Source organism: Scyliorhinus canicula, chromosome 6 (assembly GCF_902713615.1).
Source record: "Scyliorhinus canicula chromosome 6, sScyCan1.1, whole genome shotgun sequence".
Taxonomy (NCBI): Eukaryota; Metazoa; Chordata; class Chondrichthyes; order Carcharhiniformes; family Scyliorhinidae; genus Scyliorhinus; species Scyliorhinus canicula.
In genome coordinates this window covers 127,338,576-127,363,983 of record NC_052151.1, presented here as the reverse complement: position 1 = coordinate 127,363,983, position 25,408 = coordinate 127,338,576, and the positions used below count along the sequence as shown (strand labels likewise).

The following is a 25,408-nucleotide window of genomic DNA, read 5'->3' as shown; positions in this document are numbered from 1 at the left end:
CCAAAACCCCTTTTGATATTCAATTGTACTAACAGGGGAAGCATAGTCTGCAGATGTACTGTGGTTGTAAACAATGCAATCTATGATAGGACTTCCCTTAAACACCATGGTAACCTTTGGCATTTTGTTCCTAAACAGGTGAATTGTGTGTGACAGCAACAATTTAGAAAAGCTGTACAGTTCATTTGGCTGGTATCCTTACCCAGACATAAATAGTCATCCATGATATTGTGAACTGTTCCTTTAAACAACCTGTAGATTACACATATCATTTGTAAGAGGTGAAGAGTGCAAATTACTGTCTAGTACGAAGGAGAAAAGAGTCACTTACAAAAGTTAGTTTGATTTCCATTGCTCAATATTGTTTGCCAATACACATTTTACAAGGTAAAAAAAATATTTTGAACTATTTGCTAAAATATTACTAGAAAAACACAAACATATTCTTAGAAAGAAAAACAAAGTATATAAAATCATTTCCCCAAATTTCCTGCCAAATAGTGTATTTGCAGAGGGAGATGCAATTATAAAAATCTAAGTGTAACAACAGCAAAAATGTATCCAGAAATGTTTAATTGTGCAAATATATTAAACAAATAAAATAATTAATATGCAAAATACACAAATGGGGAAACAAAGTTCAAATATGCCTAGTTTTACCCAGATCTTAAACTAATTCTCACAGTATTTACGTCATAAATAATTATGGGAGAATTCCAACCAGTACAATGAAATATTATTACAACAACTGTAATTTGTTATAGAGAATTATTTGTAGTAATTTAGGGATTCAAGTGAATGTAATTTGCACAATTAAAGTTTACGTTGACTGGTCGATTGATGAAAGATAGAAACACCATGCCCGCACAATAAATACCAAAAACGTTTTTAACTTGGATGTACAGTACCCCAACATATTTACAGATACATTTCATTATAACCATTTCCAAAATTACTCTAGATTCACAAAATGTTACAGAATAATCTTTTGAACAAAAGTCCATCTCAGAAGTTACCATCTTTTACATTCTCTTCAAGTGTGATATTTACACTTCGCAAGTGTTCCACTTCTCGATTCAAAGATATTTAGGATAGTGTTAAAATTACAGAAACTTGTCAAATGCAAATTTTAAAGCTAACAACAACAATCAAACATTCAAACGGTTCGAAATAACATAGGTGATGTAAAAGAAGGAGTGTTTCCTGATCAGCCATACTGCAGAAGGCAACTGCAAACCACTGCTGTACTTCGCCAGGCATAATCATGAACTACGCCAATGGAAATCCATGGTAGCCAACGCCCTCTTCGAGCTTGGTACCTGGAGGAGGTGTAAAGGAGTCAAAGATCTGGTCACACACATTATGAATTGCTATACAATTATAGAACATAGAACAGAGAAAATTACAGCACAGAACAGGCCCTTCGGCCCACGATGTTGTGCCAAACCTTTGTCCTAGATTAATCATAGATTATCATAGATTAATAATTGTTTAATTTTTTCTGTCAGTTTGTACAAAACTAAATTGGAGGACCAAATGGATCGTTTCTGACCTGGAACATTCATGATTTTAAACATTCCAGTCGGCACTTGGTTTCTTTTTGCAAAAAAAAATGATTAAAAGGAGCATTTGCAATGAGATGCTTTACAATGTTGCTATGGTTGCTAAACATATTTCAGGCTGAAATTGCTGCTATGCAGGCATAGCTCCTAACCAATGCTGGGACTGGATTAGTAGGCTGCAGAAATGGCAGGGAGCAAGAAATTCTGTATCCTGTTGTACTGACTACAGATCAGAATTTGTGTAACATTTGATATCATAAACAGGCATGATACAAATAAATTATTCATAGTCTCTTGCTGTGGTGATATCACAAACTCAATCCAATGAAGCCCAATGGGATCAAGTTTTATATCCTTCAGTCAAGTAGGTTTCAGTTTTTCGGCAGTTACAATCAATTAAGGTGGTGACACATATATTTAATGGCATTTACTTAACTGAATAAATTATCATGGGGTTATCTTGTGCACCACAGGTTCGTCGTAAGGGCATCCACAGAACGTCAATTGACACAGTGCAGCTCAGATAAAAAAATGCTCATCTCTATTGCTAATTCCAGTTTCCAAGCAATCAGGGTCACGGCTCTAACCTGCAGGCATATTTCAGAACTGAGAGTTTAATGATGAAAAGCGATTTACTGAAAAACAGAGCAGATTGACACTGGATCTCCAAACTCATGAGCCCTGTTGGACAGGCAAGAATTATGCGGTTTATCAGCATTTGAGTGCATCATAAGGAAAACATTTGGTTCCAAGTCATTTTACTCAACTCTTGCAAAGATCTGGTGTGGTAGAAAATAAAAACGTACAGTGCACCACAGATCTCATTAAGCCTATTTAAGATAAAAGAGCATTTGATTTTCTCTTTTATGTTTGTGGTGATTGTCTCTTTCAAGGCAATACAGGGTTACCTGGCCTGGGGGAATATTATTGAACATTTGTATCAGATCTCCCTCTTAAAATTAAGAATGAAAGTGGGCAACTCACCCCAGGGGGTGGAGTCCTCTCTTAGGCGGAAGACATGTCAGTACTAGGGTAGTGGGGTGAGCTGCTGGCACCTGTACAGTTTTCATATCAATAAATATCTTTAGTGTTTCTAATAAAGTCTGTGAACATGCATCATTGCAATGCCCATAAACAAACTACATGAGCCAGTAATCCAAACAAAATCAACCTTATGATAAATTTTAAACGGGTATCATAAACTGCACTGAAATGTTTAAAAAGTGTAGTGCTCTTGTTAGTGCACAACACTGCTGTGACTGTGTTAGGATTTCATATGAATCTAAATGTGTATTTTTGTGGCATTGTTGAACTTTCACATTTCAGGCATTGTATTAATTTTGGATGTTGTAAAGGATTACATTAGAAATCATGCTAACAATCCTGGAAACAACAAAATGCTAATGTCACAAATTACAAAGTTTGCTTAAAATTTGTTCAAGACTGCTTTTCAAGATTTCATAAGTGATAGTGCCAACTATGATATATATTCATTTGGAGAAGTCAATTTGCACCAATTCTAATATGATCATTAGCACTTCTTTGCTTGTTAGCATATGCGCACTTAAGGTTTTATTTTCTGCCTGCTACATTGAAATAGTCAGACTTCCAAACATGGATTCAATTTTACAGAATCATAAAACCTTATAGCTGATGATACTAGTCAGCCCATCAAGCTAGTGTCACTCCCCCGAAAGAGGTACGCATTCAGTTCTATTGCTTTCCCCTTTCATTATATTCTTTTAAATGTTTTATTTTTCAATTATTTGTCTACTCTCTTTTAAAAGTTGCTGTGGGCTCAGTTTTTACCATTGTTTTCTAAAGGTCTTTATGACTTAAATTTCCCACTGGAATATTATTGAACATTTGTATCTGATCTCCTCTTAAACTTCTTTGCCCTAATGAAAACATTCCTTCTCTTATCTTTAGTTTCATCTTAGTGGATGCTCTTCCACATCTTCTCCATGACCGTGGCGTACTTCCTAAAGAAGGAGATGCAAAATTAGACATAATATTCCACCTGTAGCCTAACCAATGATTTGTATAGGTTTAGCATTTGTTCAGTACAGCTATTAATAAATCTTAGGATACCATATGCTTTATAAAAATGTCCTCTCAATTTCAAAGATTTCTATATCTGAACACCCTGATGCCTTTATTCCCCTTGCTTTTATCATTTCGTAAATATGTTTTCATTTTTTCTCTCCATATAAATTGTCAATGGACATCTGCCCAATACACTAATTTGTCCATGTCTCCCTGAAGCTACTTGCAGTCCACTTCCCTGTTAACCATGCATTTCATTTAGTGTCATTTGCAAATTTGATTATTGCAACCCCTATAACCCAAGTTCAGATAACTCACAGATGTTGATTTGGAATTTCAATTGGAATGTGTGTGGTATGGGCACCACCAGCAAGGCAGTATTCGTTGCCAATCCCTAGTTTCCCCGAGGGAATTAACAGTGAACGATTTATGTCGGACTGGGGTCACATGTAGGTCGAGTTTCTTTTGTACTATTGGCTCTACGTTTGTTAGATGGCTTTTATTTAAAAACATAAGTTGTTTCACTTATCATTTTTTGAAAAACACACCTTTACTTCTATCCAGACATGTTCATACAGTATTCCAATCGCCCCTTATTTGTGCATGGTTTTTACCTGTCAATTGTTGTTGCCAGTTTACCTAATTATACTGGTTAGTTCCTCTTCTAGCTAATTAAAATTGGCTTTCTCGAGTTAAATACTTTAATTATACTATAGTCATTGTTTCCTTGATATTAGCCAAGCTTCAGAACTAAATCCAGCACTGCCTATTTCTCTGCTAAATTAAAAACATGCTAATTAATAGAGCAGTCCTGGACACATTATGGCAATCCCTCTGCCTCTGTACTGTCCATTTACCATTGTCTTTTGTGAACAACTAAAGCCCTCCTTACATTGTAAATACTCAGTCAAATCTGAGAAAGGCAGATCTTTGGGCACTAAAGGAATTAAGGGATACGGGGAAAAGTATGGGAAAGTGGAGCTATTGTAAAAGTTCAGCCATGACCTAGCTGAACAGGGAGCAGGCTTGAGAGGCTGCATGGCTTACTCCTGTTCCTATTTCTTATATCCTACACTCCCTCTTGCTTCCATTTATGCCTAATTTGTCTATAGAACCCTTTATCCATTTCATTCCCGAACCAAAAAGATGCGGTTTTGTATCAAACCTACTTTAGACTTCAGCCATGTATCTTACCACCACCCTACCGCTTTTCTTCCTGCTTTCCCCTATTTTGTAACATGGAACGTTCACCTTCTGTTCTGGCTGAACCCAAACTTTTGTAACGCTATAACATTATAATAGAAACATTTGTACCAATTTTACTTGCATAATTCCTTCATTGGTAGAGTTATAGAATATAAAAGTAAAGATATACTGTTGGAATTGTATAAAACACTGGTGAGGCCACAACTGGAGTTTTGTGTGCAGTTCTGGTCACCACATTATAGGAAGGACATAATTGCCCTGGAGAGAGTGCAGAGGTGGTTTACAAGAATGTTGCCAGGACTAGAAAAGTGTAACAATGATGAAAGATTATTTCAGAATATTTTCCTTGGAACAAAGAAGTGAATTAAGTGAGGTGTTCAAGGGAAGAGATAGCATGAACAGGATAAAATTGTTTCCCTTGGTGGAGAATTCTAAAACCAGGGGACATAGATTCAAGATAAGTGGCAGACGGTGTAGAGGGGACATGTGGGAGAACTGTTTTTTACGCAGAGTGTAGTGGGAGCCTGGAATTCGCTGCTCGAGTTGGTGTGGTGGCAGAGACCCTAAACTATTTTTAAAAAGTACCTGGATCTGCACCTTAACTGCTCTAAGCTACATGGCTATCAACTGGGTGCAGGGAGGTGGGATTTGAAAGGGAACCTAGGTGCCCTCGGGCTGGCATGGACAATATGGGCCAAATGGCCTCCTTCTACTCTGTAACTTCTTTATGGTTCTAATACTTTGAGAAATCCCAGGGCATAATTAAAGGGGCATATATCACATAATCAGGATCATCAGATCATAATTTCCTGGCTTCTATACCCAAGGAAGTGAATACTGCTTGCTGGGGGTGGAGACCCAGAGTTTGCACAATTGGCTCTATTACTCCTCAATGGGACACAAATGGTTTCAAGTGTGGTCAGTTACTTAACAATCCAGTTTCTGATGAAATTTCTGATATTCAGCACTAAGAATTGGTAAAGTGTTTTTAAATTTTCCTGGTTGCTGCACGAAATACCCAACCTTATTTCCCATGAGACTCAGGAAACACTGAAGGCATGTTGGCACAATGCTAGCTTTGAGCTAGTAGCTGCATGCCCGCACACCAATTTAAACACATGGAAATAAAGGTAAATTGACACCACACACACTCATTTCAGGCCGACCTAAAATACACACAATAAAGTTTCAATACAAACCATAGAAACAGTATAGCTATGGTGTCAGCCATCGGTACAAAATGAAAATATCTGTCTATATGTGGGAAGTTGCTCTGTTCCAGTCGCCAATGAAAGCTGTTGAAAAAGGTACAAGAATTACTATGGAAATGCTAATAATCAGAACTACTCGAATGATTTTCTTCAAACATTAAAATGGTGGCATGTTGCCACAGTGGTTAGCACTGCTGCCTCACAGCGCAGGAACCTGGGTTGAATTCCGACTTTGAGTGACTGTCTGCGTGGAGTTTATACGTTCTCCCGTGTCTGCTCCGATTTCATCCCACAGTCCAAAGATGTGCAGGTTAGGTGGATTGGCCACGCTAAATTGCCACTTAGTGTCTGTTCGTGGAAGAAATTGCTATATGTGTCACAAGAATTGATATAAGTAATAAAAAAGATGTCTCAAGTTTATAGCAGCACAGATCAAGGAAAAAAACAGGAGGCAAGGGGTTAAAATGTTGAACCTCAAAGAAACAGTCAACGGCAATTGAGATAATCCAATCATCCTACAGGGCAGTCGGATAAGTATGGGGACCCACGTCACAAAACCAGGGCTCCAACCTGTCTCGGAGATTCATTGTCCAGCCCAGAGCAGGGAATAAAAACACATTAACACCCTATCAAGGAGTTCAGGTTAAGGGAAATATGTTGAACAGAATCCTGGAGATTGTAAAGCAGCATTGTATTAGTTGATCGTTTTCCCATTAAGGGGTCCAGGAAATATGCATACTGATCACCTATATTGTTGCGAATGAATCGATGACGTCAATGCCTGCTTGTAACTTTGAAAGAACTTTAAATATATATGCATGTAACTCTGAATATGATCAGAGCTGACTTTTGCAAGCTAAGGGTAGCAGCAGAATTTGTCTCTCCTGTGTGCACACAGCAATTCCGAATAAATGCAACTTTTACAACTCCATGCGGTCGAGAAAAGACTGAGCATTTCTTCCCTCCAACAGTGTCCAACAGTTAGGTGGTGCTACAAGGATAGGGTCAGTGCAGACCTGATGGGCTGAATGGCCTTCTGCACTGTACATGAGTTAACGTACATTGCTGCAGCATTTTCATTTGTATCAATCTTCAATCAATTTGTGTCTAAAATTTGTGGCTAATGAAAACATAGCAGGAGTCTGAATATGGTCGAGTTACAGAAACTGAATATGTTGTGGAAAAGGAAAGCAGGGAATTTATCCATTTTTTTTCTTAAAATATGTTGAAATTTTAAACAACATGTTTTTAACAGTATACTCAACAAAAACCCACTTACTCAAGGTACTACTTAAAGACAATAGAAATCTCCAAAACTAGTACATTAGATACTTTGTTCCATTTCTGTGTTTTTTTTCGTTTGTTTTGTCAACTTGGCAACTATAATACATAGATAATTAAATACATTTTTAGAGTACCCAATTATTTTTTTTTCCCAATGAAGGGGCAATTTAGCGTGGCCAATCCACGTAATCTGCACATTTTTGGATTGCAGGGGTGAAACCCAAGCAGACACGGTGAGAATGCGAAAACGCCACACTGGGCTGGGATTGAACCCGGGTCCTCAGCGCCGTAGGCAGCAATGCTAACCACTGTGCCACCATGCCGCCCACTTTGATAATATTTACAATAAAACAGCCACTTTCCAATTAACATAGCTTGGTCCAATCATCATTTTGAGCATATCACATTACTTTGTAAATGAATTTTAGTATGGAAGCTTTTCACCATCTATATAATTAATGGTTTTTACCCTAGTGCCACCTACGTATTAACTACCAGCATGGCAATGTGGGCTACATTTGAGTTGTTTTAAAATGTCCCATCACCATACACACCATGAACAATGCCATGGGAGATATGCTAATAGTTACAAACAGTAAAATGCAGGTCAAAAAATGGTTCTCCTGCACATTTTGTGGATGGAAAATGGTGAAAAAGTGTAACTAGCTTCGTAGAACTATGTCCTGTGCCTCAAGGAGGCCTGAGAAACATCCCACTGCTGTGTTGCTCTCAGACCATGTTTGACAGTCCGAATGACCATCTAAGTTATAGAATAAAGCATCGATGATAATGTCAATTAGGCAATGGTGCTTCCGATGATGCAAGTATGCCATTAGGGTCAGATGACCACTCTGTGTCTGAGAATAATGGGCGGGATTCTCACCGATAAGTGGCTGGCCTCTCTGGCTGGGGGCCTCATTTCTGCGGCAGAGTGTCCACACCGTCGTAAATGCCATCGTGTTTTACGACGGCGTGAACGGGCCAACCTGACGACTAATTCTGGTCTGCAAAAGGGGCCAGTACGACACTGGAACGGTTCACGGTGCTCCAGTTGCTGATCCCGGCGCGAACTGGGACTCGGTGTTTTCACGACGGCCGTTCGGCCCATCCCGGGCCGAGAATCGGCGCGCTGGCCATGTAGAGTGGCCCCCGACCGACATCACGTCAGTGCCGCTGATTCTCCGCACTGTGGAGAATCGCGTGCGGGTGTCGGGTCAGCATACCGCTATTCGCTTCGGTCGCAGGGATTCTCCGGCCCGGCTCGGGCTGAGAGAATCCCGCCCAATGTACTTACCATGAGGTCTTCGATGTAAATAGTTCAAAATAAATAGTTCCAAGAAAAACAAAATACTGATTCTCCCCAAGTCACATATGAGTAAGTGAAACCTCATTGAGCCAGAAGACAATACAAGTAAAGGGAAACAAGCCATACTATGGTGGCAGCACAAACCATGGTGGTAGAGCTATAAGCCGCAGTTTAAGAAAGATGAGGCCGCAGTTTGGGAATCCATGGGTGAAGACCAAAGAACATCTGGAAAAGGAACAAAAATAAAACATACCTTGGGAGGGGACAGTGAACGAACCACTCACAATGTTGGTAGCCATTGAACAGCCACTACCCCTTCTACAGTCCTTTAAAAACATTGAGAATCTGCAGCAAGAACAACAATGGGCACTTTGGGGGCAACAGTTTAAAAGGCACTGAACAAATTTTGGCTTTCAAGAGGAGGCCCAAAAACCAGGTCACTACTCTTTTATATGCAATTGGGGCCAGAGGTGATGATTTCCTGGCATGACAAGGAGTTAAGGAGATCTTAGCAGCTTATGAGGTTTTGAGGGCCATCTATAATTACCTCTGGCATAAGAAGAATTTGACATTGAACAGGCGCAACCCAACCAAAGGAGTCAAAGACTGCATGAATCCAGCAATTCATTTATTAATAACATTTATAGAACTGGCCAGCAGTTGCAGATACAATCTTTAAAATATTGAGTTAAATTGTGAGTGCAATGTAGTCGGCATGCTCAACAAGCCATTTTTGTAAAACCAGTGGGGATTTAACATTCTGGAAAGCTGAACAGTTTGAAAAGCAAGCAGAGTGGCAAAGCAGAATTGGGGTGTATTTCAGGGTGATGTCGAGGTCGATCCAGTACATAAGCCCAAAATCGGGAGCTCAGGCAAAAAGCCCATGAGAAAGGCTGGCAACACCATCGAAGGGGCAGGAAGAACTCTCCCAACTATTTACATTTTTTCCAGATGCAGCACCAAAAAGCAACATTGCCGTGCAGAATGCCCAACAGAAGGAGCCAAAAGTTTTTTCTGTGGCAAGATCAGGGGCTGGATTCGCCATTCCTGAGGCATTGTCGAAGCCAACGGAGGGTCCATGGTGTAAAACCCGCACCGATTCTGCTACCAGTGACGGGCTAGCACCGGTGCCGCGGGAAACACCTGCAGAATGTGTGGAAAACGGTTAGAGAATCGCCGGGTCCATGCTCCACATGCGCAGGGCTGACAGGCTGCAGCCGCGCGTACGCCTACATCCCCCACATACGCACCGATCATGCCTGGAAAAGATGGCGCTGGCTGTGCGGGACTACGTACCCACCTACCTGACCCTACAGCCCACTTTCTGCCCCCCCCCTCACAAGCCAGTGGCATGGATCTCAGCCGAGTATGGCAGTGTTGGACACTGTCCGCACGCCTTCTCTCTCTCTCTCCATAGCTGCCACAACAGGCTCAGGATTGCTGAGACCACACGTAGCCCGCGCGGTCAGGAACTCGGCCCATCGGAGGCAGAGTATTGTGGGTGGGCCCGCTAATGACATTCCAACGGGTTTGCGACTGCACGTGGCGCGTGTCTCGATGACACCAATTTGGAGGGGGTGGAGCATCGCGATCTGGCGCCTGCCGCAATTTTGGCATCGGGTGCCATTGTCCCCCCGATCACCGTTCCCGATTTCGGCGTCGGGCAACGAAGAATCCCGCCCAAGATATTTTAAATAATTCTGCAGATCTAAAGCACAATTTAAAGGAAGAAAGCTGGAACATGCTTCCAACCATTTTGTAGTGCAGGAAATTGGAAATATTGCATTTTAGCTTGTCTATACAAAAGAGAAATCAAATATCCCGATAAACAGTTCTGGCCCGTTGAGCTGGAAGTCCAAGGATCCAGAACATCATTTAAAATAGACACCGGGATTAGGGTCACAGCTACAAGTGCCAGGAGGCACAGACCTCAAAGTAAAGGGCCAATTCACTACAACCCTTAGGCATGAAGACAAAATAAACTAATTAAATTCTTTATAACTTACAAAAGCAGCCAATTTCGCTTCTCAGCACGATAGCATGCTCTGGAATTTGTCTTTCCAAAAATGAGGCAAAGGTGAGACATCAATAGATGACAGTGGAGCAATATTGAATACTGAATTTCCAAAGTTGTGCCTATGACTGAGAAAGCTCAAAACTGCAGCAGAAATTGAAGTTGTCTTATTACGGATTGAGCCAATCTTTGTCCATTGGAAACAGGCGAGAAGAGGTGGAAACAGGACGCACTAAAAAAATGGTGACCATCCTCTTCTAGCTGAGGCTCTAGACCTTGGTTTGCACTTTCAGGACAGAGTTCAAGAGACTCAGGTTGCCACAGAAGCAGAAGACCTGTTGAAGGAAGAGGTCCTAGATCTTACTGCACTCTTTGATTCCACTGGCAATGATTGTCATTTTTGTTTTCTCTTCTGTTGAAGAAGGTAATAAAGTAGTGAATCTGTCTACCGTTTCCACTGAGCCCACCAATCACATGCAATAAGAATTGCAAGCAGCCAGCATAAATCTTTTCAGAGAGAATGAGATGCTCAACTCCAAACTGGATCAAACCAATGATGAAAGTTCAGAGCGTATCAATTTGCACAAATCTAAGCTTCAGTTCACACTTGGATCTCATCAGTAAGTCATTCATGCATTCATGATTTCTTTCAGTAAAGAAACAGGCCCAAACCACAGAGCTTCGACAATATTTATAGCTGAAGTAAGTGGTGAATCATTCACATGTTACAAAAAGGTGCTTGTTCACTCGTATACAGCCACCAATCAAACATATATTTAAAAAGAGATCTACTTGGCACTAACAAAGTGTTGCTATAGTAATTCAGTTGTGACAATTGGATGCATCACCAGTTTTCAACAGTATTTTGGAACAAAATGAACCAGCCAATCACCAGAGAATTGCCAATACTATAAGCATGACTAACAGAAGCCTGTCTAAACAACCTCCAAGTTACATCCATGGTTTTTAAAAAATTAATTAATGGGATGTGGGCGTTGCTGGCTGGGCCAGCATTAATTGCCCATCCCTGAGGGCATTTAAGAGTCAACCACATTGTGGACCTAAGGCGGCTGATTTTGTTCCTTAAAGGACATTATAATAGTAATCTTTATTGTCATAAGTAGGCTTACATTAACACTTCAATGAAGTTACTGTGAAAAGCCCCTATTAGCCACATTCCAGCGCTTGTTCGGGTACACAGAGGAAGAATTCAGAATATCCAAATTACCTATCAGCACATCTTTCAGGACTTGTGGGAGGAAACCGGAGCACCCGGAGGAAACCCATACAGACACAGGGAGAACATGCAGGCTCCACACAGTCAGTGACCCAAGCCAGGAATCGAACCTGGGACCCTGGAGCTGTGAAGCAACCGTGCTACCCACTGTGCTACCGTGCCACACATATTAGTGAACCAGATGGGTTTTTACCACAATTCGACAACGGTTTCATGGTCATCATTTGATTTGTAATTCCAAATGTTTTAAATTGAATTCAAATTTCACCATCTGCCGTGGCGGGATTCGAACCCAGGTCCCCAGAGAATGACTCTGAGTCTCTGGATTACTAGCCTAGCGACAATACCACTATGCTACTGCCTCCCCCAAAACTGACCAATTTCTGCAAGTTAGCCTGTCTTTTTAACCTTTCTGAAACTATGATCAACAGGACAGAAGACAAAAACAATTCACCATAGCCAAAAGTATTCAATTTTATTACAATAATTGTTAAAATGATCAATTCCGTCTGAAAAGGACAGAAAGTAGTAAAAGTCAACATATTATTTCAGTTAACTAAATTAGATGCACTTACACATTAAACATGAAATATCTGGGACACTCCATTGGGAAGTACATGGGTAAAAAGTACTGACCTGCATAGTTCAAGACAGCACCCCACCTACCCCCCCCCCCCCCCCCCCCAACAACCCCATTAATTTCAAGTCTGTGTTGAACTGGTTTGATTTTAGCAGCAATGGGATAGACTGTACAACATGCCTCAATGTCTGTAGGCTTTTTGATGGTAACAGTCACTTGGGATTTCTGATCGCTTCCAATGTGTGGATATTGAGCAAAGAAAGAACTGAGATCACCATTAATATTCCCATTGCCAAATTGTCCCTGAAGGGAATTGTCCCTTGAACCACACAATCTGGGCTCATGAAAACAATAACTATATGAAGTCCATACCCCAGCAAGGCTCACTAGTTTCAGAGGTAAAAAGGAGAGAACAGAGTAATCATTAGCCCTTGGGCAGTATATTGGCCTCCAATTTTCAGTGCATCCCAAATAACTTTACAGAAAAAGCATACCCACTCTGTGCAAATAAAAATACTGCTTTATTTTCCGATTATATTGTTTGGGCATGCATCTGATGATTAAGTATAAAAGGAACAAAGAAAGAAGAAATGCTGCAGCAAGATTGAATTTGGTGATTCAATTCAAATCTGATTTTTAATTGTGGTGAAACCTTCCAAAGTAAGGATGATTTAAGCTTTTGAAAAGAAGCGTTGCTATTTTTGGCACAATTTATTATGGTGCAATACAGGAAGAATAACAATTTATTTTTCAGTAAAAGAACTGCTGGGAGCCCTAAAGTGATAAAGCTAATAAAGCACCTGGCTGGTAGACCTCCATGTCGGTTATAGCGAAAGAATAAACTCACTGTTTGTGAGGCAAACAGCTTGACTGTGCTACTGCAGACAGTTTAGCATTGACCTGTGCTGTACAAAAGATTTATAGAGTGCCTTCCTTGACCAAAATTCTTTGCAGCCAACTAAGTATATTTGAAATGTAGCGGCCGTGTAATGTAAGGTACATGGCAAAGCAAACTCCCACAAACTGCAGTGTGATAGTGTTCACATGATCATTTTTTATGATGTTGATTGAAGGATAAATATTGGCCAGGACACTGGGGATTGCTGCCCTACACTGCTTCAAAATAGTGACATGGGATCTTTTATATCCGCCTCAGAAAGATGGCAACTTGTTTGAATGCCTTGTTTGAAAGATAACACATCAGACAGTGCGGCACTTCCCCTGAACTTCATTTTGTGCTCAAACCCTGGAATGGGACTTGAACCAAGAACCTTCCAGACCCACAGGCAAGAGTGTTACCACTGAGCCATAGCTGACAAGTATGCAAATACCTTCTCAGAAATATCCAGTTGTGTTTCTGCTTCACTGTTAATGTTGAATACAGAGTCTTCAGAATTACATTTCAATGCTGATGGAGTCAAGGTCATTGCAGAACAATCCAATATGCTACCTGTCAAGAAAGAGAATGCACTGATTATTTTTGATTCTTACCCCTGCACAAATTAAGAGCAAACCATTTGTGAACATTTGACTTCCAAGCTGCTACTTCTTCAATATTTGAACCCCAAACTTTGAAAATTAATATTGCTGAAATAATCTTTAGAATGATTTACTTATTTCCTCTTCATCCATCCCTAATCTTCCAATTATTGGTCACTCAAGGGCAGTTAAGGATTTTCCTGGTGTGGGGGAGGACGAAAAAGAATGGGCATCGATCTTGGATGGGAAGGACCCCCCATCTGTAGCCCCCTTCCGACTGTTGGCAGTACCTTCAGGGTGCCAGGGTCCAAGGTTCAATTTCTGGCTTGGATCACTGTGCGGAGTCTGCACTTTCTCCCCGTGTCTGCATGGGTTTCCTCCGGATGTTCCGGTTTCCTCCCACAAGTCCCAAAAGACGTGCTGTTCGGTGAATGCGACGTTCTGAATTCTCCCTGTGTACCCAAACAGGCGCCGGAATGTGGCAACTAGGGGCTTTTCACAGTAACTTAATTGCAGTGTTAATGTAAGCCTACTTGTGACAATAAAGATTGTTATTAAACTTACCTTACTTTCCGGTCCTGGGATTTGGGCTCAGTTATCTTCCTAAAGTCCCTCTTCTGTCTTCTGCAGCTCTAGTCACTGCAGGGGCTGGAGACCTGCCAGCCAATCAGATTGCCCGGCAGCTCTCTAAGGCAAGTCTTCCTCCCGAGTGATGGGCACGACTCCCGCCTGCAGCCAACTGATGATGCTGATACGAGCATGAAATGGCTGTGGAGCACTCAGCACCATCAGAGATATGTTCCCTCCTACCTCTTTGGATCGTGGGAATGGAAGCCCCGCCATCCGAAAAATTCAGGCCATGAAGTTAATTATGTATGTGGCTGGTAGAGCTTCATGCTAGATTGGATGAATAAACCTGACACCACAGGGTTGTAAAGTCAGCATTTTAATTCTCATTCAGCAAGACTGGTGACTTTAATTGCAGATACGGAAAACTGCAGTCATCATGATTCCTTTGCCAGAATCTTAAAATCAGATGCCAATGCTTCTCCAGCTACAAAGGAACTGATGGTATAGTCAGATCCAGCTCCATGTGTCCCATTTAGATGTTTGTACGCATTTGGGTACATGCCAGGGAACACTAGGGTTAATTTTGTGATACAAGCAGGTAACTTGGGTTGAGAAATCCAATCTGCAATGCTGCAGTCCCATCTCTGCTCTCCTTCCGCTTTGTGTAGTTTTCCAGGTTCAGTCTTGGAATTACCCCAGTTCTATAGGCAGAGTCAAACTTAGTGGATTCAGATTGCAAAGATGACACCAATGATGAATGAATCTTCCCCACTTGGCTTTACATTCAATTCCTGACAGCCCTTAATGGAGTTAAAGAAGAGTGCACTGAGAACCGATATCCAAAAATGGGAATTTACAAGAGTGGGAGTTTAACAGAGAGTGGGAAGTAAACAGCATGTAGTGGAGAAAATGGGCTTTTCATCCCAACAGGTAACCATTTACAAAGCTATGTGGGAATGCAAACTATGGGGACACAAAAGAGATTGCAAAGAGATGCAGCCAGTTTAAATCGGTGGGGAAAAAGTATAATGTGAGGAAGTGTGAGATTATTCACTTTGGTAGTAAAAATGAAAAGCCAGAATATTTTCAAAAGATGTGAAACTTATAAATGTCGATGTTCAAAGAGACCTCATATCAAGAGCACAGAAAGTTAGCAGGCAGGTACAGCAAGCAATTCGGAAAATTGCATATTGGCCTTTAGATGTTGGGGGGGTAAGGAATTCTTGCTTCAATAGTATAGGGCTTTGGTGACATCTGGAATACAATGCACTTTTAGGTCTCCATATTTAAGGAGGGGTGTACTTGCATTGGAGCCATTGAAGGTTCGCTAGGTGGGCTGCTGGGAATAAGGTCCTATGCTGAGAGGCTATGTAAATTGGGCCTGTATTCTCTGGAGTTTAGAAGAATGAGAGGTGATATCAGTGGAATATAAAAGATTCTAGAAGTGTCTTGATTCAGTAGGCACAGAAGTAGTTTCCCTGGCGGAGGACACTAAGACACCGGGGCACAGTCTCAGAAAGGAGGCAGTGGTATAGTGGTATTGTCGCTGAACTAGTGATCCAGAGACCCAGGCTAATGATCTTGGGATGCGGGTTCGAATCCTACCATAAAATGTGCTAGAATTTAGACTCAATAAAATATCTGGAATTGTACGTTTAATGACAGCCATTGGTGTAAAAACCCATCTGGCTTACTAATGTCTCTTAGGGAAGGAAATCTGCCACCTTTACCTGGTCTGGCCTACAGTGACTCCAGACCTACTGCAATGTGGTTGACTCTTAAATACCCTCTGGAAATGGCCGAGCAAGCCACTCAGTTGCATCAACCCAGGCAACGGAAAGGACAATGGCAAACCCAGTCCTGTTGACCCTGCAAAGTCCTCCTTACTAATGTCTGGGAGCTTGTACCAAAGTTGGGAGAGCAATTACTCAGCAATAACCTGCTCACTGATGCTCAGTTTGGGTTCCACTAGTGTCACAGTTCCTGACCCCAAAACAGCATTGGTTCAAACATGGACAAAAGAGCATGATTGCTAGATTTGAAGTGAGAATGACTGCTCTTGACATCAAGGCAGCATTTGACCAAGTATGGCATCAAGAAGCCCTAGCAAAACTGGAGTCAATGGGAATCAGGGGGAAAACACTCCGGTGGTTGAAGTCATACCGTGCAAAAAGGAAGATGGTTGTGGTGGTTGGAAGTCAATCATCTGAGCTCAAGGACATCACTGCACGGGTTCCACACAGTAGTGTCCAAGACTCAACCATCTTCAGCTGCTTCATCAGTGATCTCCCTTCCATCATAAGGTCAGAAATAGGGATGTTTGCAGATGATTGCACAAAGTCCAGCCCCATTCACAACTCCTCAAATACCGAAGCAGTTCATGTCCAAATGCAGCAAGACCTGGACAATATCCAGGCTTGGGTTGACAAGTGGCAAGTAATATTCGCTCCAAACAAGTGCCAGCCAATGATCATCTCCTACACGAGAGGATCTAACCATCACCACTTGACAATCTTGGCATAACCATCGCTGAATCCCCACATTCAACATCCTGGGGGGTTACCAATGATCTGAAACTGTGAACTGGACTAGCCATATTAATACTGTGGCAATAAAGACTTCCAGAGGCGACCATGGAGTAGGAGGACGCACATTTGGTAGCTCCCTCTCGTTACGGACCTTTTAGACCTTTTCCCCCGATTAAAAAAAAATTTTGTTTGAAATATCAGGAGTGGATGGGACAGTGAAGAGGAATCCCACACCAGTATATGGGGACATGGACCAGAAGTGGTCGTGTAAGAAGGAAAAATCGAGCAGAGAAGGCACGTGTAAAACCCAACAGCACAGAAAAACATGGCGGAGGTGCAGGGTACTGGCTCAGCGGCCCAATGGTCAATGGAGCAGCTGATGAAATTTATTCAGGAGGGTTTCGCCAAGCAAAAGGAGGAAGGTCTAGAGCCGATCAAGGCATCGATCGATCGGGTGGAGCAAGGGCTGGAAGCCCAAGGTCGGGCGGTCCAGAAGGTTGAGGAGAAGGTGGTCGAGCACGAGGACCACCTAACTGAGCTGGAGTTACAGGTGGGCTGATGAAGGATCAGCAGAAAACGCTGCAGGAGAAGGTGGAGGACCTGGAGAACAGGTCCCGTCGACAGAACTTGAGGATCGTCGGCGTTCCTGAGGGCTGCGAGGGAATGGACGCAAGGGCCTATGTGGCGAATATGCTCGAGATGTTAATGGATGATGGGGTGTTTGCTCGACCCTTGGAAGTGGATAGAGCGCACAGAACGCTTGCGAGCAGACCGCGTGTGAACAAGCCGCCGAGGGCAATGGTGGTGCGAGTGCACCGGTTCCTGGATAAGGAAGCGATTTTGCAGTGGGCCAAGCAGACACGGAACTGCAAGAGGGAGAACAGCATGCTGCACATCGACCAGAACCTGGGTCTGAGGAGTGGCGGAAGCTACAGATGGAGTTTGGTCTGTTGTCTATGGGGAATGCGGTGGAGCAGCTGAGGAAGACAAGAGGGACGATATACGAGTATGGAGAGAAGGCGAGCAGGATCCTTGTACACCAGTTGAGGGAAAGGGAGGCAGCCAGGGAGATAGGTAGAGTGAAGGACAGAGCTGGGAATTCGGTCTTGGACCCAGCAGGGGTAAACGGGGTGTTTAAGGACTTTTATAGCTGGCTATATGGGTTAGAGCCCCCAGCTGGGGTGGAAGGGATGAGACAGTTTCTGGGAGGGTTGGACCAGACGGGTTTGTTAAGGGCAGACGGCTAACGGCCAATGTTAGAAGGCTCTTAAACGTGATCATAATTCCCCCAGAGGGGACGGAGGTGGACGTAGAACATAGAACATACTATGCAGGAGGCCATTCGGCCCATCGAATCTGCACCGAACCACTAAAGCCCTCACTTCCACCCTATCCCCATAGCCCAATAATGGTCACGATGGATGCAGAAAATGTCTAAGACCAGGAATGGAACTATCTGTTGGACGTGTTGGAGCGCTTCGGGTTTGGGCGGGGCTTTATTGATTGGGTCCGATTGTTGTACCAGGCACGGGTGGCGAAGGTCCAAACGAATTGGTTGATGTCGGACTATTTTAAATTGCACTGGGGGACTAGGCAGGGATGCCCCCTCTCCCCAATGCTGTTCGCTTTGGCCAACGAGCCACTGGCGATGGCGCTAAGAGCTTCAAGGGACTGGAAGGGGTTGGTCCGAGGGTGGGTAGAACACAGGGTCTCACGATATGCCGACGACCTGCTCCTGTATATTTCCGACCCATTAGGGGGGATGGGAGAGATTGAGGGTTTTAGGGGAATTTGGCCGGTTTCCGGGGTACAAATTGAATATGGGGAAAAGCAAGATGTTTGCGATCCTAGCAAGGGGGCAGGAGAGGAGATTGGGAGAGCTGCCATTCAGAGTGGTGGGAGGGAGCTTCCGTTATTTGGGAATCCAGGTGGCACGGGTCTGGGGGCTGTTACATAAACTAAATTTGACCCAGCTAGTAGAACAGATAAAGGAGGACTGTCGAAGGTGGGACATGCTCCCAGTCACTGGCAGGGAGAGTACAGATTGTGAAAATGATGGTCCTCCCGAGATTTCTCTTTGTTTTTCAGTGCCTCCCCATCTTTATCCCAAGGACCTTTTTTTAATGCGTAAACAAGGTGATTTTGTGTGCAGGGTAAAACGCCGCAAGTGAAGAAAGTGTTGCTGGAGTGTGACCGAGGGTAGGGTGGGTTGGCGCTGTCAAACTTTAACAACTATTACTGGGCGGAAAATATAGCCATGGTTAGGAAGTGGGTAATGGGGGGTGTCGGTAGGGGAGTGAGGAGAGGCGGCATTATGCAAGGACACAGGTTTGGGGGCACTGTTAACGGCACCTCTGCCGTTCTTGCTGGCCAGATACTCTACAAGCCCGGTGGTAGTGTCGGCCCTGAGAGTCTGAGGGCAGTGGAGGAAGCATATGAGAATAGAGGGAGCATCGGTCTGGCCTCCAATCGGCAATAACCATTGGTTTGTACCACGGTGGTTGAGCAGAGGTGGCGGAGAGCAAGGATTGAGAGGATGGGGGATCTATTTATAGATGGGAGCTTTCCCTAGGATTTAGAGGAGAAATTTGAACTGCCAGCAGGAAATGGATTCAGATATCTGCAGTTACGGGATTTTTTGCGAAGGCAGGTTTCGACCTTTCTGACCACCACGAAGGATACAGGACAGGGTAGTTTCCAGAACGGGGGTGGGAGAGGGGAAGGTTTTGGATATTTATAAAGAACTCATGGAGATGGAGGAAACGCAGACAGAGGAGCTAAAGTGCAAATGGGAAGATGAGCTGGGGGGGCGGGGGGGGAGATAGAGGCAGGTCTTTGGGCGAATGCATTAAGCAGAGTCAACAGGTCCTCATCATGTGCCAGGCTCAGCCTGATTTAGTTTAACGTCGTTCACCAGGCACACATCACGGTGGTCTGGATGAGCAAGTTTTTTGGGATAGAGGACAGGTGTGCGAGATCTGCGGGTGGGCCAGCAAATCATGTCCACATGTTCTGGGCATGTCCGAAGCTTAGGGGATTTTGGCAGGGTTTTACAGATGTCATGTCCACAGTGTTAAAAACAAGGGTGGTGCTGAGTCCAGAGGTGGCAATTTTCGGAGTGTCGGAAGTTCCGGGAATCTAGGGAGTGAGAGAGGCTGACATCTTGGCCTTTGCCTCCTTGGTAGCCCGGAGACGGATATTGTTAATGTGGAGGGACTCGAAGCCCCCAAGACTTGAGAAAATAAAGTTCGCCCTAAGAGGGTCAATGCTAGGGTTCGTCCAGAGGCAGCCGTTTGTCGACTTCTTTGGAGAAAACTGTCGGCAGAGGTGGGGGAGAGTTAGATTATTGTTTAGAGGAGGTGGGACTTGTGAGGGAGGGAGACGGTCTTTGCACTGTGTTTATATTTGTATTTGTACTGTTTACTGTTATTATTATAAAATTATAAATGCCTTAATAAATTTTTTTTTAAAACTACTGTGGCTATTAGGGCAGATCAAAGGCTAGGAATCCTCGCGGGTAATTCACCTCCTGACCTCCGAAAGCCTGTCCACCATCTACAAGGCACAAGTCAGGAGTGTGATAGAATACTCTCCACTTGGCTGGATCAGTGCAGCTCCAACAACATTCAAGAAGCTCAACACCATCCAGGACGAAGCAGCCGCTTGATTGCTCCCCATTCCACTTACATTCAATCCCTCCACCACCGATGAACAGGAGCTGCAGTGTGTACCATCTACAAGATGCATTGCAGGAACTCGCCAACGTTCCTTAGGCAGCACGTTCCAAACCCATGACCACTACCATCTAGAATGACAAGAGCAGCAGGTACATGGGAACCCCACCACATGGGAACACCATCACCTGGAGGTTCCCCTCCAAGTCATTCACCACCCCAACTTGGAAATGTATCGCTGTTACTTCATTGTCGCTGAGACAAAACCCTGGAATTCCCTTCCTAACAGCACTTTGTGTGTACCTACACCTCAGGGACTGCAGCGGTTCAAGAGGGCAAGTAGGAATGAATCACAGAATAATACAGTGCAGAAGAGGCCGTTCAGACCATCGAGTTTGCACCGACGCACGAAAGACACCTGCCTACCTAACACCAATTGCCATCATGGCCCATAGCCTTGAATGTTATAGAACATAGAACAGTACAGCACAGAACAGGCCCTTCGGCCCTCGATGTTGTGCCGAGCAATGATCACCCTACTCAAACCCACGTATCCACCCTATACCCGTAACCCAACAACTCCCCCCCCTTCACCTTACTTTTAGGACACTACGGGCAATTTATCATGGCCAATCCACCTAACCCGCACATCTTTGGACTGTGGGAGGAAACCGGAGGACCCGGAGGAAACCCACGCACACACGGGGAGGACGTGCAGACTCCGCACAGACAGTGACCCAGCCGGGAACTGAACCTGGGACCCTGGAGCTGTGAAGCATTTATGCTAACCACCATGCTACCGTGCCACCCCTTATGACGTGCTAAGTGCTAAGTGCTCATCCAGGTACACTTTAAAGGCTGGGAGGCACTCCGCCTCTAACACCCTCCCAGGTAGTGTATTCCAGACCGTCACCACCCTCTGGGTAAAAAGATTTTTCCTCAAATCTCCCTGAAACCTCCTGTCCCTCAACTTGAACTTGAGTCCCCTGGTAAGTGACCCTTCAACTAAGGGAACAGCGGATCCCTATCCACCCTGTCCAAGCCCCACTTAATCTTGCATACCTCGATCAGGTCGCCTCTCAATCTTCTCTGCTCCAGCGAAAACAACCCAACTTCTCTTCATAAAATAAATGTTCAGGGACAGCATGGTGGCGCAGTGGTTAGCATTACTGCCTCACGGCGCCGAGGTCCCAGGTTCGATCCCGGCTCTGGGTCACTGTTTGTGTGGAGTTTGCACATTCTCCACGTGTTTGCGTGGGTTTCGCCCCCAGAACTCAAAGATGTGCAGGTTAGGTGGATTAGCCACGCTAAATTGCCCCTTAATTGGAAAAAAATTAATTGGGTATTCTAAATATTAAAACAAAATAACTTAAATGTTCCATCCGAGGCAACATCCTGGTGAAACGCCTCTGCACCCCCTCCAGTGCAATCACATCCTTCCTATAATGTGGTGACCAGAATTGCACACAGTACTCCTGCTGTGGCCTCACCAAAGTTCAATACAACTCCAACATGACCTCCTTGCTTTTGTAATCTATGCATTGACTGATAAAGGCAAGAGTCCCATTTGAATTTTTTACCACCCTATTAACCTACCCTTCTGCCTTCAGGGATCAATGGCCTCTGTCTATGTATTTACATTGTGTATTTCAGTATATCCTATGTTTTTCATGTATAGAACATCTGTCTGGACTGTACACAGAACACTACTTTTCACCATACCTCGGTACACATGACAATAAATCCAATCCAATCCAAACACGTCAAGGTCCATTAGTTCCTCAGAATTTACATGGGAATGGGCAATAAATATTGGCCTAACCAGCAACGGCCACATCCAGTAAATGAATAAAAAAAGAATAAGGGCCATTTACTACCCCATATAGATTTGAAACGCAAATTTCTTTTCACTCAGAGGATTGTGAATCTTTGGAATCCTCTACTCCAGAAGGTTGTGGATGCTACATCATTTATTTAGGGCTGGGGTAGACAGTTATTTGTTTCTCAGGGAATCAAGGGTTATTGTGGGTGTGCAAGTGGTGGAAGATTAGCAACATAGCCAGAAGTGCAATCAGTATGATGAATTCAGTGGTTAGAAATGCTAGGCAGGCTTTTGCAGATCAGACAGAAACACCTAAATGTTTCCTTATGTTGAGGTAAGGGAATATCCAATAGGCTGAAAAATAGTGGGTGGAATTTTTCCAAACAATGGCAAAGTGTCAGTTTCTGACTGAAAACCAGCCCATTTTCTCCCAGAGAAACAGGCAGGTTTCCGTTGCGGTCTTCCCACACCTTTTTTTAAAACATTATTTGTGTGAGGGGCAGAGCCTAAAGAGGCCAGCAAGCTTGGCTCCACAGAGATCGGGGGGCCATTTTTAAAGGATGCCCCAATCTCAAATCCTCCTTCATTGCCAGCATTGCACTCACCCTCATACCGCCTCCCACTTCCCAACCAGCATTGGATCTTCGGGGCAGCAGCCTCACTACCCCCTCCTCCTCCTCCCCCTCCCCCCCCCCCCCCCCCCCCCCCCCCCAAATGTCTCCGGTCTTCAGGGCATTAGTGCCTCCCCATCAACGCCATAAATCTAAATCATTTCTGAGGCCTGGAATGTTCATTTTCCGCATTTGAGACAGACCCCTGCGTCCTGAAACTTTAATGCCTCCCCAGACATGTACTGTTTAGGGGTGGTACTGGTGATTAACACGTTATTCAGGTAGACCATCACCGTGGGAATTTCTTGGAGAAGAATTTCCAACATAGCTTGTAACATAACGCAGGCTGACACAATACCAAATGGCAACCTTGTGTATTGAAAAAGGCCTTTGTGGATGTTTATGGTGGCAGAATCCTGGGACTCTTTGTCCAATTCTAATTGAAGGAATGCATAGCAGAGATTCATAGTAGGTCAGGTCTCCTGCTAGCTTGGTGCACATGTCCTAGGGCATCGGGTCCTTATCCATCTGGGCAGCCTAATTCATGGTTGATTTGTAGTCCCCACAGGTTCCTTTTTTTTTCAAATTGAGGGGCAATTTAGCGTGGCCAATCCACCTACTCTGCACATTTTTTTTGGGTTGTGGGGGTGAGATCCATGCAGACATGGGGAGAATGTCTCCACAGATTCTTATGGAATGATTCAGCTTGAGAAGAAGGAATATGGTTTGCCTCCTCGGAAAACTGAACCAACCTGACCATGTCCAGTTTTTCTAATCTCTTATGCTCAGCTTCAACCTTCTGATAAAGGGCAAAGGGAACTAGTCTGGCTCTAGAATCAAAATTGACATAGATTGTGGCTTTGACACCTTTAACCGGCCTTGTTTGCCATGGAAAACATCCTCATACCTTCTCAGGAAGTCTTGAAGAGACCGTTGGAAATTAAAAAAATTTCCAGCCAATTTTGTTGTAACCAGTCCCTTCGCATGAGACTGGATCTGTGCCCTTCCACAACAACAGGGATAGATTGGACTCTTGCTCTTTATAAGCCTCTAATGTTGGTCGTCCCAAGGATTTCCAAGGTTCCCCCGGTGTAAGTGGAAAGTTTGACTGCGGTGCTGCTCAAATTTTGTTTGAGCTCCATCATGGATATACTTGAAGTTCTGTTCTCCACAGCGTCACCGAGGACCTGCTATCAACTACCATTTTCAAAGGTTTGCCATTTACCTTTAGGATAATTTCAATTGGGGCCATCTTGTTCAACTGCAGTACATTGCGTGCTCCTCTTCAGAGCTCCTCCACTGTTCAATGCGTTGTGGACTACTGCTGCTGTTTTTTTCTCCATTGGCGCATTTTGCCTCGCAGAGCAAGGTTCTTGAATATGACCCGTACAATTACATCAGAAACGCAAATTTTCTGAACAGTGGCGGGTCCCTTGGTGATGGTTGCCCAGAGTTTGTGTGCTTCTGTGCAATTGGCCCTGAGCTGGTCGTGTGGTCTGCCAGACCCGCCCCTTTAAAATTCTCACTCCCACACCACTCCTGCTCAACCCTAGCTACGCCCACAATACAGCCCTTAGGTTTATCGAGTCCCTTGAGTTGCCAATTAAAGACCACATTCCATCTCTGCTGCAATAATACGTGCAGCCAGGGAACATACAAATATACTAAACAGGAACTGAAGTAGGCCATTCAGCCCATCCAGCCTGTTCTGGCATTCAATAAGATCACGGCTGATCTGTTTGAATGGAGTTTCACTTTCCCAACTACCCCCAATAACTCTTGATTCTCTTGCCCAAAAGAATCTATCTACTTCCTGCTTAAAATTATTCAGTGACCCTGCCTCCAGCACCTTCAGAGTTGCAAAGTTTCACAACCCTCAGAGAGAAGGAAGGTGGCCAGCCAGCAACCTTAACAGCTCGAGCTAAAAGGCAGGAAGGGGTAGCTCCATTAAAATTCCCGTGCCAAATGTGTGCCATCCGTACTATGGTACTTCCCGTTTTATGCTTCCGCCCCTAGCCTCTGACCCCTCGCCCACACTCTTCCAACTCCTCACTAGGGGTTCTGAACCCTCCCTGACTATTATCTCTGGACTTGCCTTCAAGGTATCTTCCTTCTCCTGAAATCTGCAAATAGTCCCAGCAGTGGCCACTACTTGCTGCTGGCGCTGCTGGGACTACAAAAGGGCTGCTAGCCAATCTGATTGAAAACAGTGTGTAGGGGTTAAGGGTGTTTTTTCAAAGCGACACAGAAACAAATAGCAGTGTGCCACAAAGTTAAA

At 43.9% G+C, this 25,408-nt stretch overlaps 1 protein-coding gene across 3 annotated transcripts in view; it reads right to left on the bottom strand.

Moving 5' to 3' along the window:
* Positions 1–340: 340 nt before the first annotated feature.
* The window catches only part of agbl5 (ATP/GTP binding protein-like 5), a 159,389-nt gene continuing 134,321 nt past the window's right edge, over positions 341–25,408 (bottom strand). For 2 of the 3 annotated variants that reach the window (XM_038800111.1, XM_038800110.1), the window contains exons 16-18: positions 13,778–13,896; positions 6,014–6,109; positions 341–3,544 (exon numbers count right to left, since the gene is read on the bottom strand). In XM_038800111.1, the coding sequence (XP_038656039.1) occupies positions 6,038–6,109; positions 13,778–13,896 (191 nt within the window). In that variant the 3' untranslated portion in view covers positions 341–3,544; positions 6,014–6,037. The remainder of the gene's footprint in view (positions 3,545–6,013; positions 6,110–13,777; positions 13,897–25,408) is intronic. The other variant, XR_005460999.1, reaches the window with a different exon arrangement.